The sequence below is a fragment of the Molothrus ater genome, chromosome 13 (assembly GCF_012460135.2).
Source record: "Molothrus ater isolate BHLD 08-10-18 breed brown headed cowbird chromosome 13, BPBGC_Mater_1.1, whole genome shotgun sequence".
Lineage (NCBI taxonomy): Eukaryota > Metazoa > Chordata > Aves > Passeriformes > Icteridae > Molothrus > Molothrus ater.
The window spans coordinates 10,433,214-10,450,390 of NC_050490.2; the positions used below are offsets into that span (position 1 = coordinate 10,433,214).

A 17,177-nucleotide genomic window follows, 5' to 3' on the forward strand; every position below is an offset into this window, starting at 1 on the left:
GTCAATCTATTTTCAGGACTCTAGCAGTATTTTCACTAGAAAAGTTTTTCAATCCAGAAAATGGGAGCTGTTAGCTTTCTTAGGAGTCCAGTGAAGCCTGGTGAGCTGTTCTGTTCAGAGCAGGACCCCTTCTGTGCATGATGTGTCTGTCTGTCTGTCTGTCTGAGCTGGGCACATTCTGGGACTAGAGATGCCCCAATGCATTTGGGGAAAAAAGAAAAGAACCAACTTCTTTTTGTAAATGAAGCTGGTTTTAGACTAATAAATAGACTAATAAGTAATCCTGATGCAGCAGGTAAAATATCCTTGCAAAAATTTTCATCTGTAGTGGGTTAAACAACAATTAAGATTAAAGCACAGTCCTTGTCATTAGGGTGACATTCTTCACAGGGACACATTAAAGCACTGCAGAAGTATCTTCTGGCATTGGGATAATATCTGAGCCTCTGTCTCTTGAGTATTGCACATATCCATACTTCTATGGAAGTTAGTACAAAAAATTGAGGTTGACTGATACTGTAGATACAGATTCAGGAACAAGTTTTGTAGATGCTCTGTTGTGTGTTGTGCCTTGTCTGGAGAGACAGCACTGTTATTCTGTGTCAAAGAGTCTTTTAAATATAGTTCATAATACTAGCTGGCTAAATGCTTTGTTTTCTCCCCCCTCTTTTAAAAAAGAAAACAAGAACCCCCAAACTAAAATTATAGAAATATATAACTTTAAATTGAAGGGAGAGCCAGTAAATTAAATGCCTGGGGTTTGAAGGAGCCAAGAGTTTAAAACAACTGGTAGTAAATATAAGGCATTAAAGTATATAACTTTTTTTTTTCCTTCCATCTGCTTATTTGCTTAGTTAGCTGAAGTTTTGAAGAGTTTACTCAAGTGATAAATATTTCCTTGAGGAACTGAGATGTGCTCTGCTGGCATTTTTAATATAAAGTTTAAAGTATTTTCTTTGGTAGATAGATGTAACTGTCCTTCAGCTAGCTCTGCACCCCATACACAATGGCTTAGTTACTCAGCTCATCCTGGGGTGCACATTTTCAGTGTAATTCAGATAATTTGTGCTAAAAACAAGTCCAGGTGCTTTACATGGAGTGTGGTCCTTACTGCCTTAAGGATTTGAAGCACTTACTAGAAATCTTTTCAGTGAGCTATTGATGTAGAGGAGGCTCTGTGACATTATTAAAACGTACTTGCAACTTTTCATTTGATGCATTTTATTTATGGCTTCTCTTCCCACAAGAAGCTTTCTGAATTCTAAACGACTTGATACGCATTAACCTAATTGAATGTGGTATTTATCAGGGCTGCTTGGCTTTATTCAATGTATCTAGCATAAAAGCAATAAGATAGAGGTTTGTCTGGAGTTTCTGCCTTTCAGCTATAGCTGCAGGAGCCCAGTGCCTGGCTGGGGCTGGTTGTCTGGGCAGGGATCACAGGTCAGTCCCATGGTGTAGCACGTGCTTGGATAATGGAGTGGGTTTCTCAGATAAGAGATCCTCTGGTAAGTCACGAAGAGTGCTGTGGTATGTATAGTTACATAAGAAGCAGTAACTTCAAGTTGGAACAATGTCAGTGGACAATTCCTTGAATAGACAAGATAAAGGACATTGTTAGTACAGTATGTCTCTTAGAAATGTTTTGACATTTATCTGGTTGGCTCTAAGTGACCTAGGCAGATAGGACTGCTCTGCGGCAGTGCTAGCACGACTGTTCCTGCTGCACATAGTTTCCACTGTGCCTTCTTGTTTTCAGGCTTGAAACTGAAAACTTTCCTGTATTTTCTGCTGTCCAGATGGAAAATAAACGTTTTGGAAAATCTGAGGCAGTGGAGAAACAATATAGAGTCTATATTAGTTTTTAAATAAAGGATAAATAAAATTGGTGGATCTTTTCCTTGAGGAAGTATTGCATGTATTGAACTGCCATATGGTGTAAGCAGAGATTTGAAAGATGAAATATGAGACTGTGTGGAAAGTGATATGATTTCTAAATTTGAAGCTCAGTCTATGCTATCAGTAACTAAAATCCCCTTTACCAGCCCTCCAAAAAGGTCACGATTTAGCAAATTATTTATTAATTCAGGTCACTTTGCTGATTCAGTGGGGAGCTTTATTGAAAAACTGTCAGGAGAACTGCTGGGTTGGTATGCACTGTGGCAGGCTCCAGGGCAATATAGTTGGGAAAAGTGAAATTTTAGTTTTGTAACAAACATCGTTACAACATTGTAACTTATCTTACAACAGTATACAGTATCACAAAAGAGTAGGAAAAAATAAACTGGGACCCCTTTGTGTATGAAGTAGTTCAGGATTGCCAGCTACAAATATTATTTATACCTGCCATATTTATGTTATTTCAAAATCATGAAAGTCATTTTGAGATCTTGACAAGCAGGCGGGCTTACTTTCTATAGAGAAAATAATTCAGACCAAACCTGTTGAATAAACTTTGAGAATTTCACAATGGCTTGATAAGGCTTTGCCCTATTGCTGTGCATCAATTGCTAGAACTTAATTGTCCTTTTATTTTAATATATTAAATGAGAGGCTCTTAAAAACACATGAGCTGAAGGGAGGAGAGTGGTTGGGGGTTGTTTTTTATTTCTGAGACCTGATCTCATACTGTACTTCAGGGATGGTTTCTCTTATTTTAAATTTCCTTTTTTCACCTGCTATATACAAAACATGAAATTATAATTTGTGGTAAAAATTCCATTCTCTAAAGAGACTTGCTAAAGTTATCCAGTATGAATTTATCTTTACTGAAAAGATAACATATAAATCTCGAGCAGGTACATTTAAATAATCTCTGTTATTGGAGCTTTGGAGTGCTAATGCTACTGCTATGTCAAATATAGTTAATAATGAAATGGCTATGGTAAAACTTCCACCTGTTACAAAAGGCCATGGGATTATCTTGGCATTTAGACACTTCCAGAAGTTGGAAATAATTGGGCATGTTCTCTTGAGTTTGTAGTTCAGTAATTACTTGTGTAAGTTTTGTTTCAAATAGCAATTAGAATTATTTCAGTATTGGTGAAAGTGTTGGGAGAGGACGCATTTATTTAAAATAGTGTTTTATTTAGCTTAAGAGATTGAGAATGCGCAAGAAAGAATATGGGAAGCTAAGCTTTTTTCTTCCACAATTTTGAAAAGCAAAAAAGTAAATAGTTGAAAAGTAAATCTCTGTGTTGATGTTACTTGTGCCTTTTGCTTAAAGGCTCCTGACCCATGTTACCCATAACCATGGTGTAAAGTGCATCTTCTAAAAATACACTGGGAAAACAGAGCACTTAGAGCAGCAGGAGCTGCCTCTTACTGGAAACAGTTTGGGGGTGGGGTTGTGTATCCTGTTCAGATGATGAAAAAGCTTTAATAAGTGTAGGCAATTTTTCTTAAACAGTCTGATAACTTGCATATTGATTTTTGACTTCAGATTGGATGTCCTATTTTAACTTAATATTTAGCTGATGAGGAGTATTTCTTAGAGGTAACTGCTACAACTAATTTATACTCAACAGTGTCCTCATAGCATCTTCCTTTTTCTGGTCATCACAGGAAGATTATGTAATAATTGTTCTTATTTACATGAAAGGCAATACTTCCTGCATTTTTAATGTGATTTTTATCCTTTTATGGGAATTGTCTTTCACTCAGTTCTCTTCTCTTCTTGGTTTGTATTTAATTTTTTTTTCTCCTCTCTCAAAAGAAAACAAGACTCTGGAATTTGCAAATTCTGTATAAAGTCTTCTGCAATAAATATTAATTAGCATACAGGCATGCTTCTGGAGGGAGTAGAATTTTACCAAGAAGTTTCTCGTTTGTTTTAATAACTTTACAGAGCTTCTTCTACATAAATAACTGACTTGGGGTGACTTTGGGGTGACTGATAAAATAGTAGCGATGTGACAATAGTTGCACTGTTGGAAAATTGAGAGAAATCCTTGATAAAGGCTTAAAACTACGTTCTTTAAGAGAAAAATTGATGAGTGGTTAGTTGTTTTATTTTGGGGGCCTTTTTTTTTCTTTTCTGTTTTGGGAAGTGTTTATTATGTTTATTATTATGATGAAAAGTGGTGTTGCACATTGTGAGCCAGAGTTCCTTGTCCCCATCTTTGATAACCACTCAATAATAAAACAATATTGCGTGGAGCAATTGACGCAATTGCTTGTGGTTTATATTCTTTGGATTTTAACATCTAGCATGTTATGCCTCTGATCTCTTGCTTCAAGGTGTGGTTTTAGCCAGCTGGCTGAAACATCTAAGTATTAAATTACTCTTCTGTATCTTTTTATATTCTGCAGGATCTGCAGAGTTAAGCTTAAACTACTGCAGTTTTAAAGTAATGCTCTGTTATTATCTTAAACTGATGTTGAAGTTGCAGTGAGTGAAAAATGCATCCATCTTTGCTTAAACTTCTCTTATAATCTAAAAAAAAAAAAATCTTAATTTCTTGATCACTGCTGCAGACCTCTGATTAGATACCTGTGAATAATATCCATCAGTCTTTTTCCCCTTCTTTTAAAATAAAACTGTGAAATTTATAAAATTTTTCTAAAGGTAAATGTAGCACATTGCTGTTAGGCAGTGAAGTAATTTTAATGTTATCTCAGTAAGGATTTAAAGTGATGTTGCATAAGATGCAAATTAGCATTCGAAGATTTTTTCATGTTTTTAATTTCTTAAAGTCCTGTCTGAATGTCTTTCCCAATGTATTGCTGAAACATGGCATAGATGTTACACATTATGATGTTGTTTAGCAGCTAACTTAAGATTATTATGTGAGATAATGCTCATGTGGTTGTTTAAAGCAACTGAAAGAAATTATGTCCAGTGATTAGAATAGTAAGCATTTGAAGCAGTGAACATCCTTAATTTCATGTTTCAGAACATGTTTCATGTTTAACCTTAGAACACAGTTCAGCGATCCCAATTAATTTTATTTACTGGAATGAAAAGTGTCTTGATGAAGACCAAAGGTTATGACCTATTTATTGCTAGTTGAAAAGATTGCCTGTGTTGTTAGAAAGCTTCCTCACCCACAATTTCAAGATGAAAATTTTACTTCATTAAAGAGAGAAATAGATCAAATTAGTATTATCTCAGTTTAGTGCAGGTAATTTTTTAAAATTTTACCTGATTTTTTTTTTTCTTAGCAAGATAGGGTAACAGTCTGTCTTAAAATTGTTTATGGGGTGTTTTTTTTGGTACATATTTATTTATGTATTAAAATTTTGCTATTTATGTTAGATTTGAAAAATATTACTTCTAATTTTAAGTGATTTATGTATAAATTACATAATGATTCTGTTTGTCTCAGCTTTTGGAGAGATGGGTGAGATGCTTTCATAAGGTCTTACATGGTTTTGTTAGTTTTTGAGAGAGCAAACCCCTCATATTCTAGCTCCTGTTTCCCTAAAAAGCTTTTTTCATTGCAAAGGTATGTGATTTGTATTTTATAATACTGTTAAATTCTTTGTTTTTCAGTCCCAGAAATCCTGGATAGAAAATACTTTCACCAAGAGGGAGTGTGTGTATATTATACCGAGTTCAAAAGACCCCCACAGGTAAATGAGAAATGGTGCAAGAACTCATTGCTGCTCTTTAATATTAAAAAAGTCAGTATTCTCTTGAGTGCTGGACTGTTTTTTTTGTCTGAAATACTGTCTTTTTGTCTGAAATACTCTCTGGTTGCTTTTGTGACTGGAGATTGTTGCTCTGTAAGTTGGATTTTCTTTTTTCTTTTTCTGAAAGTACTTTGGCGTTGCAGAAATCTCAAAAAAATGTTCTCCTGTTCCCTTTGCTGCTCCTTACCACTCCTCCTACTGATGTCTGTGATCTGTTTCTAGTGAGGGGGGTGTGAAAAAGACATTTCTGAAGTCAGAGAGTCTCATAGAGATGTCCTCCACTGGAATTTAAAGAACATCATTGTAAGTGTAGGGTGAAGTGTGAAAATCAACCTGACAGTGTAGAAAAAAGGAGTGAAGAATTCAAAGAATAAAGAAAATCAAGAACTGGGGTGGGGAAAAAAATTACACAAAAAAAAATGCTGAAGAAATACTTGCTTCTAGGGAAAACAGATAAATGGGAACTGTTCAGATTTCATGTGATGTGTAATAATATTTCATCCTTAAGTTCTTAAAGGAGAAAAAAACTAGGCTGAAAAATGGGGAAGTATATTTCTAGAGGGGAGGCTGAGGCTAAGAATATTGAGCTTATCTCATATGCTGTTTTTACCTTATCTTAACTTAGAGGTGTGAAATCAAGCAAGTTAGTGATAACTCTAGTGTATATCTAGCTGACTTTCACCAAGTGTTACAGGTATAATTTAAGAGTTCCTACAATGATTGAGTTTGACATGCATAGTCATGACATTTGTGTCACAGATAAAACAAAGACAGAATGGAAATAGATATAAAATTGGTATTTTTAAGGCAGTTTTGTCCCCCTGTAATATTTACTATTGTAATTATGGATTTCAGATCACCATTTTTTTCTTAAGCTTCCTATATGTGACAGCATATAGGAGAACCCTGAGAACCCTTTTCTTCTGAGGTTGAGAAATTCTATTTCACTCTTTTCCTTAAAAAACACTTATAAATCTCCTTTGTTGTGCTAGGTCAGGTTACTATTTTTTATTTAAGTGCTTTGTTTATAAACAGAAAAAGAATGAAATGCTGTAGAATTTTCAAATTATTGTAAATAATTCACCACATTCCTTGAAATCATGTGACATGAGAAGCCTTTAGAATTTATAGCCACAATTGCAGCACATGGAAAATTTGCAAATGCAAACAAAGTAATTAGGAAGCTGTTAAAATTTCCAGAGCATTTAACAAGGAACAGAATGGTCTTCAACACTTGCCCTTTCAGTTTAAGCTATTTGTAGCTTACAATGGACTTTACAACTTTCCCACCACAGTTTGTCCTTCAGTTTGTAAGAATGGCCTATGGTTGTTGGTGAATTGCTCACTGTGTGAATTATGTGAGAAGTTTAGTCATATCTTTAAATATTTCTTACAGATGCCTTCCAGGATGTCAGATTTGTCAGCAACTTGTCAGGTAAAAAGGTCTTTGTAATTACAATATTTATGAATATTTTCTCATTAAGTGCTTTCCTAATAGGGTTTTCAAAGTTTTGATCAATATTATGAGTGACAAGTTGGTGAAAGGTTAGATGTAAAATAAATATAACTAATGTTTAAAGAACTGTCTGCAATAAGTAGGTCACAGATTTATAAATGTTATATAAATTACTCAGCTTCAAAGAAGTAATTTCTCCTGGCCTCCAGCTTGCTGCCTTAGTGAGCTTCAGTATTTTGCATAATAATATGTATTGTAATTGACTATTGCTGTAAATATTTATGACAACAAGGCTCACTCTGGAAGAGAGGTTTATGTACTGTCTAGAATCTTTGCTTTCCAAATCTGTTCTGTTCCTGTTATCAATAAAGGCAGTTCTTTTCTCCTGCAATGGCAGTACTTACAAAGCATTGTCCCTGGCGCGGGTGCAGGTGCTGCTGTGGCCGCCTGGTCAGACAACACGCTTGTTTCACTGCCAGCCTGGCTATGAAATACTCCGATGTGAAGCTGGGTGAAAACTACAACCAGGACACAGAAGAATGGTCCGTGGAAAAACACACAGAACAGACCTCTACTGATGCTTATGGTGTCATCAACTTTCAAGGTGGCTCTCATTCTTACAGGGCTAAGGCATGTATGATGTTTTGTTGTTTCTTTTTTTCTTACTATCACCATGCTTAATTCAACTTCTGAAATTGAAGGCTGAAAATATTAATACTTCTATTGTAGCCAACCAGTCAACTGCCCTCTTCTACTCTAGCATTTTTGTTGTGATTTGAATTCTTTCTAATTTCCATTTGTAAAAGATTTTTAGTTGTGGTAGGAATTATTTAAAGCTTATGCAGTTACAGGCTACAGGGAGTGCTTGTACACTGTGACTTCTGTGGTCAAACCAAAGTGCTTGAGTGAGGGAGCTGTGTTCTGCAGCTGGCAGAAACCCCAAGGACAGTCCAGTGCTCCAGGTCACATCATCTCTTGTGAGAGAAGGGCCCTTGGCACAGTTCTTTCATGTTCTTAATAGCAGTGTATGGGTTCCTTTGTACTTAGTGTAGCTTAGAATTGCTGTGAACCCTTTTCTAGGAGCACAGAAACACCAGGCTGCCCACTCTCATTTCTGCTTCCTTCTGCAGAGTGCAAGTGGGGTTGCTCAAACCAGTTTAATGGAGTAGTGTTGTTTTGTTATTTAGAACTTTATTCAGAAAGGGTTCAATTTCTGCCTGTTGTCCCCATCCCTATTCAGTAGCTCATACTGAAGATGTGGCAGCATTGTAGCTGATCAACCATCTACTTAATCTTATGCTGTTAAACATAGTGTTAAAAAGTTGCCAGTTTTGAAGTTTTCTGTTGAAAAAAATGTAGGTTTCCTTCCCACCAGGAACAGGGAAGGAAAACCAAGCAATTGTAAAACTCTTTGCTCAGGATAATATGCTGAAATGCATCCTGAAATGCATTCTGGTTCCTCTTTTTACACATTTGAACCTTTTAACTCTGTTCTTGTGCCTGCAGTATGTGCGATTGTCATATGACACTAAGCCTGAAGCTATTCTGCAACTTATGCTCAAAGAATGGCAGATGGAGTTGCCAAAGCTTGTTATATCTGTCCATGGGGGCATGCAGAAATTTGAACTTCACCCACGCATCAAACAGTTGCTTGGCAAAGGTCTTATCAAAGCTGCAGTGACCACAGGGGCCTGGATTATAACTGGAGGAGTGAATACAGGTAAGGAACTAGCAGAGATTGTGCACAATTAACTGGATTGCAGTTTTATAAGAGCCTAAAGATTTAATGGAGGATGCATTGCTACGTCCTAAACCAAAGAAATTTGAATGAGTTTGGTCAAATGAAATTAAAATAATACATTTTGAACATATGTATTTGAAAGTGGGCTCCTGTTTTGTATTGAAAAGAGAAGTAAGATATAGAGGGGCTGGGTTTTGGGCTTTGGGTTTTTTTTTGTTTGGTTGTTTTCTGGGCTTTGCTATTGAAACAAGGAAGAGTGTAATGTGATTAAAAAGTACAGTAATGTGCTGGAAACTCTTTTAGTTCCTGCTGGGCTAATATTTGTTTTGTTGAATGACTTGGTTTCCTCCTAGTAGATGTAGCATGGTGCCTTTTCGTTGGTAGTGTGTAAGTTTCCAGGTCCTTAAAGGCCTGATTATCTAAATAAAACAGTTAAACACCTAAATAAATATTTGTATTCTTAGTAAGATGCACTGGAATCTTTTTTATGCACGAACAGGTGTTGCAAAACATGTTGGTGATGCTCTGAGAGAACACGCTTCCAGATCATCTCGAAAGATTTGCACTATTGGGATTGCTCCGTGGGGAGTGATTGAAAACAGAAACGACCTTGTTGGAAGAGATGTAAGGAGGAATTACCTAACTGAAATAATGATTTACCTCATTTACTTCTGACACATCTGCTCGAGCATGTTTTTCCCTTGCTTTGCATCGTTGGAATACTTGCTTTGCTATGAAGATACACTGACATCTGTGACTTGTGCAAGATGGTTACTGTAAACAAGTTGCAAAATGCAAATGTGCTACAGGAGGAGCTTGTTCTTAAGTACAATCCTTTTTCCTCCCCCACTGATACTATTGAATCAAGTAACAAATATGCTAAAGTATTACAGAGAATTCGCATTTAGAGAAGATAATAAGTTGAAAAATTTTGGAGTCTTCAGAAGTCACAAATTTTCCCCAAAGACACCTTTTCAAAGGATCTCTGTTACCCTTCAGAACAGCATCCTTTAGTGATACAATTATCTGCTTCCCTGCACAAAGTTCAGAGCTGCAGCTGTTGGTGTATCCTGATCCAAGGCATGCTTATGTGTGTCAGTGCTTCCTTATATGTGTCAGTGCTTCTTGTTGAGCCACCAGTTCTTGTGTCTAGTTAAGTTTCACAGAAACGAGTGTGGATCTTTGCAAGTAAAAGACATTATTGTGTGCTTGCACTTAGGTGGTTGCTCCATATCAGACCTTGCTAAATCCATTAAGTAAACTAAACGTCCTAAATAACCTCCATTCCCATTTCATTCTGGTGGATGATGGAACAGTTGGAAAGTATGGAGCAGAAGTTAAACTGCGAAGAGAACTGGAAAAAACTATTAATTTGCAACGGATCCATGCAAGTAAGTAATTCTGGTGCCTGAGGGCTCTTACTATGGCTTAACTGAAAAAGGTGTTTGCACCAAACATCTGAATGACAAAATAAAATAATTTAAAACTTTTGCTTATACTTCAAGTCTAAAATTGCGAATTTCAGCAGCTGCTCTGTACCCTAGTTATTGCTGGTAGATTTCTGATTTCTCTGGGACGACAGAGGAATCCTTTATGAATGAAGTTGTCTATTTACTTTGTAAAAACAAATGTAAGTCACTTCAGGTCTTGTCACCAAGTGCTGATTGGTCTGATTAATTAATGGTGTTGTCACCAAGTCCTGATTGGTCTGATTAATGAATGGTTTTGACACTGGCAGTTTCACAGTTTGAAGTATGGTGTTTTCCCAGTTGTGGAGCAACACATGTACTTTGACCCTTACAGAAATGCTCTTGCAATATATCCCATTAGTAGAGGGTTCCCATGTACCTATGTTCAAACTGTGTATGTGGTGTCACCTTTGGAAATTAGTGGGGGAAGTTAGAAGAGGAAATTAAAAAAAAAAATTCTCAGTTTTCTGCATTAGTTCATGAATGTTTCTGTGAGGAATCTCTTCTGTTTTGTAGACTGTATCCTGTTGTATTGACCAGCTTGGCAGTGCTTGTGTCCCAGCCCAGAACATAAAGTGCTTGAAACTGTGCGTTACCACCAGTTAATGTCTGGCAGACAATATTTTAATGTTGATTCAATAGAAAGGACAAATCTGATTTATTAAATATGTAAAACTGGCCTTAGTGTTCACTGTACACTTACAGCATTGTCTGGGTTTTATCTTTGCCATTTTCCAGGAATTGGCCAAGGCGTGCCTGTGGTGGCCCTCGTGTTTGAAGGTGGTCCCAATGTCATCCTGACAGTTCTAGACTTCCTTCAGGAGAGCCCTCCAGTGCCTGTGGTGGTGTGTGAAGGAACTGGCAGAGCTGCAGACATCCTGGCCTATGTTCACAAGCAGACAGAGGAGGGGGGGTAAGTGCCAGCAGTGCCAGACTGGACAGAAGCACTGAACGGGTCAGGTTTGAAGGGACTACAGTGGGTCTACCCCAGAACAGGATTGTGTCCAGACAGTTCTTGTTATACACAGATAAATGACAAGATGTACAGATCCATGGCACCTATCTATGTCATCCACAGATAAGTTTTGAGACCATTTCTTCCTGAATGTTTAGTGCATAAAACTGTTTTTTCTCTTTAGTGCATAAAACACTTGCCTGTTTTGAGTGTAGCTTCAAATAATAAAAGGGATGTGCTTGGGCTCACAGTACTTGGTGATTTGGTGATTTCTAGTTAGTTGTCAGGCTTGCATAGATCCTTAAACACACTGGGTCCTTGTTGCAGGGGCTGCCTCTGAGCCTTGGGAGGCAGGGATCTAACTTAGCTGTAAACCAAACAGCTTTGTCCAGGCTAAGATCACAAATGTGTCTTACTCAGATGAGTGACTGCTTATTATTTTGTGTCAAAATCTTCTGGTTGAGAATATCTCAGAACTGAATGTGGGGAAAAAAAGTGAGAGAGAGTTGAGTTACTTTTAGGAGGCAGTAGTATAGAATTGTAAGTTAAGTAACTTGTAGTTCTTTCTAAAGGTTACCCAAGGTTTTGCCACAGCAACAGTAATAAGCTTATAGATAGCAGGACTTTGAATGGACATGTTGAAACTAATTAAATGCATTGTTGTTATTACTGTTCATCTAAAACAATTGTTTTCCTGTTTGATTGTTTCAATCTCAGGAATGTTCCTGAGGGTGCTGAGCCTGAAATCATTTCAACCATCAAAAAGACATTTAACTTTGGTCAAAGTGAAGCAGTTCATTTGTTTCAGACACTGCTAGAATGCATGAAAAAAAAAGAACTTGTGAGTAGATCTTGCCATAAACTTTTCTATGCAATGTGCATGCATTTGTGGATATATGATATGATTTTTTTTCTTTTATTGAATCTTTTAGTCAGGACTACTAATAAAGGTGTAGTATCTCTGCATGCTTAAAGCAAAACCAGTTTATAGAGGTAATGTGTAGCCTGAGTTCAGGGACTGGTGTCTCATTTGAACATCACATTGTGCTGTTCTGAGATAAAAAAATGCCTTGTTCAGCTAACCATGTCTGCTGGCAGGTTAATCTCATGATCTGTAATGGACTGGAGAGGTAAACAGGATACTGTGTTACAGGGAGCAGTGAATTGTAATCATAGGAGCAAAAGAAGTTCAAATTAGTTGAAGATTCCCACTTAGGAAAACAAAACAGAATGCACACTAAAAGTTTAAGTTGAACATAGACAGGCTTCAAGTTGCATTGAAGACGAGGCGTCTTTTATGTCAGGAATTGAAAAAGATTTAAAAGACTGAAGCCAATCACCTTTTCCTGAAAATAACTTTTAAATATTTTTTCCCATTTTGCCTTTTTGGACAGATTACAGTATTTCATATTGGGTCAGATGAGCATCAGGACATTGATGTTGCAATACTTACAGCATTGTTAAAAGGTGAGACTTAATTTTTTAAGATCATTTGGAACATCCAGCTATTATTGATTACTGTTTATGTGATGGATGATTTATAAAATACCAATGGGAATTGTAAGTTTTTAAACAAATATGTGTTCTCATTTTGTAATGCTATAACATGACATAAATTATGATATATACAGCATAATTTTGTGGTATATTGCTTGATTTTGGACTTTTTAGGAAGCAAGAACATTTATTATCTTGTATTATAATTAATTTTATATTTTCTTCGTTGTGTTTACTTCTTAAGGCACGAATGCATCTGCGTTTGACCAGCTTGTTCTTACACTTGCGTGGGACAGAGTTGACATAGCCAAAAATCATGTTTTTGTTTATGGGCAACAATGGCTGGTATGTAGTGGTTTGGATTAAGCAGAATGATAATTCCTAATAGAGAGAAGCACACTTTACTGTAAAGGATGAATCTTGACTTTTGTAGACAGAGACTTTGGAATATTGACATGTTTATTTTGAGACAGTAATTTGGGTGTACTGCATAGCCTTAAAGCTGTTTTGTTGTATTTGAAAATGGTCCAAAAATTGTGGAAATGTGCTAGCTGTTCTGAATATCTAGCAGAGAGAACACATTATGAAAGGTGGAAGCTGAATTTATGTTAGTCAGATGCTCCTTCATTACAGTTGCATGGCCCTAGAAAGTTCTTAAGAAGCATCTGGTAATATGCACTATTGGCAGCACTGCAGTGTCTTTTGAGGGAGGGACAAAATGTCTGGGTTTTGTAGTTTGAAAATGAGTTTAAAAACTACCTGGTGGCTCTTGCCTTTTCTCCCTAGTAGTGTAAAAATAAAACATGAGCTTATTGATTGTGCATTCAGAAGTATGTACTGTGTAAGGCTTGTTGGTTGCTGTGATGGTTCTGACATCTTAGAAGAAAATTGTGCTTTAGAAATTTTATGTCTTTTTTTGTTTTATCCAACATCAGCCTTTGAGAACACCTCAATTATATTAAACCAAATGTTTCCTTAGTCCCACTGTCTCACTAGGCAGTACCTACAGAACAGTTCAAGTCTTCAGGGTATTCTCCCATCCTGTAATTGTGTGAAGTTCAGGGGATACTCTGAACAGAGGGTGACATCTTTACAGACATGTAAGGTTTTTCCAGCCCTCTAAATGAAGAAGGTTGATATAGTATCTTAGTTCACTTTTTTACTGGCTCTCTCTAGGCTCCACCTTTTTGCTTTGTTGTAGGTTGGTTCCCTGGAACAGGCTATGCTGGATGCCCTTGTGATGGACAGAGTTGCATTTGTGAAGCTTCTGATTGAAAATGGAGTAAGCATGCACAAATTTCTTACAATTCCCAGGCTGGAAGAACTTTATAACACAGTAAGTAAATGATTGCTTTTTAAGCTACTTTTAGAGCAGTATTTTAATTGCTCAGCCTGTTGTGTCCTGGCTCGTGTGCGGCAGTCTGGAGGTTGTGGGGTGTTGGTAGGGAAGGCTCCTGGGCACGACGTTGGAGTTGGGAGGTGGATGCTGTTGGATGCTGTGCACAGGACCAGCAGCCCCAGAATTGTCTGTCAGCAGGGTGTTCATCTGTGTATGATGGTGGGGATAGACACTAAAGGGAAAATTGCAGCTCTGTGGACACACAAAGTGTGCAAAACACAGTGGGGAAGAGAACAAGAGAAAGTGACGTGGGTGAAACTTGTGCCCAGAATCTGAGATCTATAGGGCTTCAATGGATGGATTCTGTCTGTAGCCATTAACATCATAATAGTTCTAGGAAGAGTATAATTTGTCAACCTGCACAGTAAAAATTATTACTTAGAAAAATTTTGTTACTGTCGATGTTGATCTAAGAATTCCAAGGTAATTTTGATAACAGTATCCAAAGACAGAACTAAGAACCTTCCACCAAAAACTAGCTGATGTGAATAGTACACAAATATGGCTTAGATTTGTGTTAACAGTCTCAGTATCTGCTTTGACAAAAAAAGAAAAAAATAATGAATTCTTTAGCTAATAATGCTCTGTAGAGAAGCCTCCTTGAGAAGTTTATTTATTTAATTTATTTATATTTTATTCTATTTTATATTCTAAATTAGTTTTTAAAATTAACCTCTTATGGTGCTGCTCTTGCATGCTAATGTCTCATTCCAAATTTTCCCTCTCTTTTGTTATAAAGAAACAAGGCCCAACCAACCCAACACTATTTCATCTTGTTCGGGACGTCAAGCAGGTATGCTCTCCTTGTAAAAATCTGTCAAACTAGCAGTTTTTTTTTGTTAATTTCTTGTGTTTGACTATCAATTTCAGCTGCAGTTTATTAATTGAATTTTATTTTGAGTATTAACCTACCTCTGCAGACATTTTGGTAGTTTTCAATATTTCTGTTGTATGCTTGGTGCCCTGCTGCCTAAAAGATGTTAAACCCAGAGTGTTGTCTTTCATTTTTCTTTTGATTGTTTTCCTTCTTGGGGGGATTGAAAGCTGATGCTTCCAGCATGGAGAAATTTTGGCTGTTAAAACAATAGACAAAAAACCCCCAGTGCGTCCCCCACCAATGGAATGAGTATCTGTTCTGTTAGGGGAGTTAATGTAGAAAAGGTATAACCTGGTCTTTCTTTAAAAATAATAACTGTTGAGTCATGTAGATGCTTTTTGGGTTTTATGTTGGAGGGGTTTTTTATCATGAAAGGCTTATTTTTAAAAAAATTATTATTTAGAGCTGTGATAAAACATGTAGAAACACTCTAAGCAAGTTTAATATTATACATTGAAAAAGTAAAAATACCTTTTGTATCCCTAGGGAAATCTTCCTCCAGGATATAAAATCAACCTGATTGATGTGGGACTGGTTATTGAGTATCTGATGGGAGGAACCTACAGATGCACGTACACAAGGAAGCGCTTTAGAGCGATATACAACAGCCTCAGTGGGAACAACCGCGTACGTGCACTTGGGAACAGCCATCTGCTCCCAACTGAAAATCCCAAATCTTTGTGTTTTGTACAATGATTAAATCCATGTTGGTTTGTTCTTCTTGTCAATGGACTGGTAATTTTAAATGCAGTAGTAAGGTCTATGAGGGCAGCTGAGATCTGTCTTGGGATTGAGGGCAAACAACAGGTTTTATTCTCCTCAACCTTGTTCTAGTATATCCTAATTCCTTCTCTGTGATTTCCTCTTTTCCTGCTTGTAGGGGAAGAAAGGACAGTACACATGCAGATTCACAAGGGCTTGAGATGCAGATATTTTAGCTTCTTGTGCAAGCTACACTAACCAACAAGTGTAACTGCCCATTTAGTGACTTCTTAAAAGCAGTGAAAGCAAACAACAAACCATGTTAAATATCCAGTGAGAATTCTTGTTGTTCTGTTTATGTTCATCCATGTTTCAATAACCAAACCCCTTCTCCTCGTTGCAGAGATCTGGGCGAAATCCTTCAAGTACCACTCCTCAGATGTGTAAAAGCCATGAGTCTTTTGGTAACAGGGCAGACAAGAAAGAAAAAATGCGCCACAATCATTTCATCAAAACAGCGCAGCCGTACAAACCAAAGGTGAGTGCTGTGAGGGGAGCACAGTGGGGTTTATTTCAAGGAGCTGAGAGTGGGGAGCCTGCTGGAAACCCAAGTGCCACTGGAGTGAGTAGCAGCAATTGCATTGACTTTGATAAAGCTGGAATTTCAACCTTGCTTTTGTACTTGTTTCTAAACTGCAGCTTTTTTACAGGATTCTGTAAAGGGTGTTTATCTTTCTGTATGGGAGTCTTGTGGATAAGCTTTGATATGTTAGGGACCAGAAAGTTTATCTTTGACAGAGTAGTAATGAAGTAATGGGACTCACATGGCTTGGTAGATAGGGCAAGATTTGGCCATGTGTTACTACTACAAGCAATTTCCATGAATTTTTTTATTTGTATGTAGGTATATTAGTTACGGCTTTTCTTTGATCTAGAATTCAAATTAATTCAGTCTCACAGTTATTAAAATGAATTTTACTCAACTGAAGTTTTCAAACAAAAGTTCTAGCTGCTTTTCAAGTTCTCAAAAATTTTCTGTTTTCTTTTTATAATTATTTATAATCTGGTATTGGATCACTCAGCATTTTATTTCAATTTACATAATGACCAAATATAGCGATTTAAAATGTGACTTTGTGATTTTATTTTAAAGATTGACACTGGTGCAGAAGAGGGAAAAAAGAAAAGAACCAAAGATGAAATAGTTGACATAGATGATCCTGAAACGAGACGTTTTGCTTATCCTCTGAACGAGCTGTTGCTGTGGGCAGTGCTGATGAAGAGGCAGAAGATGGCTCTTTTCTTCTGGCAGCACGGCGAGGAGTCCATGGCCAAAGCCTTGGTGGCCTGCAAGGTCTATCGGTCCATGGCATACGAGGCAAAACAAAGTGACCTTGTTGATGATACTTCTGAAGAACTGAAGCAGTATTCCAAGTAAGTTACAGTC

The 17,177-nt window shown here is 36.9% G+C and overlaps 1 protein-coding gene across 1 annotated transcript in view; it reads left to right on the forward strand.

The window, feature by feature from the left end:
* The window catches only part of TRPM7 (transient receptor potential cation channel subfamily M member 7), a 51,185-nt gene that overhangs the window by 13,450 nt on the left and 20,558 nt on the right, over positions 1–17,177 (forward strand). The window contains exons 2-16 of the mRNA XM_036389708.1: positions 5,495–5,574; positions 7,031–7,069; positions 7,522–7,720; positions 8,597–8,810; positions 9,331–9,455; positions 10,051–10,222; positions 11,039–11,213; positions 11,973–12,096; positions 12,650–12,722; positions 12,997–13,097; positions 13,954–14,088; positions 14,891–14,944; positions 15,515–15,655; positions 16,134–16,268; positions 16,884–17,164. Of these exons, the coding sequence (XP_036245601.1) occupies positions 5,495–5,574; positions 7,031–7,069; positions 7,522–7,720; positions 8,597–8,810; positions 9,331–9,455; positions 10,051–10,222; positions 11,039–11,213; positions 11,973–12,096; positions 12,650–12,722; positions 12,997–13,097; positions 13,954–14,088; positions 14,891–14,944; positions 15,515–15,655; positions 16,134–16,268; positions 16,884–17,164 (2,048 nt within the window). The remainder of the gene's footprint in view (positions 1–5,494; positions 5,575–7,030; positions 7,070–7,521; positions 7,721–8,596; positions 8,811–9,330; positions 9,456–10,050; positions 10,223–11,038; positions 11,214–11,972; positions 12,097–12,649; positions 12,723–12,996; positions 13,098–13,953; positions 14,089–14,890; positions 14,945–15,514; positions 15,656–16,133; positions 16,269–16,883; positions 17,165–17,177) is intronic.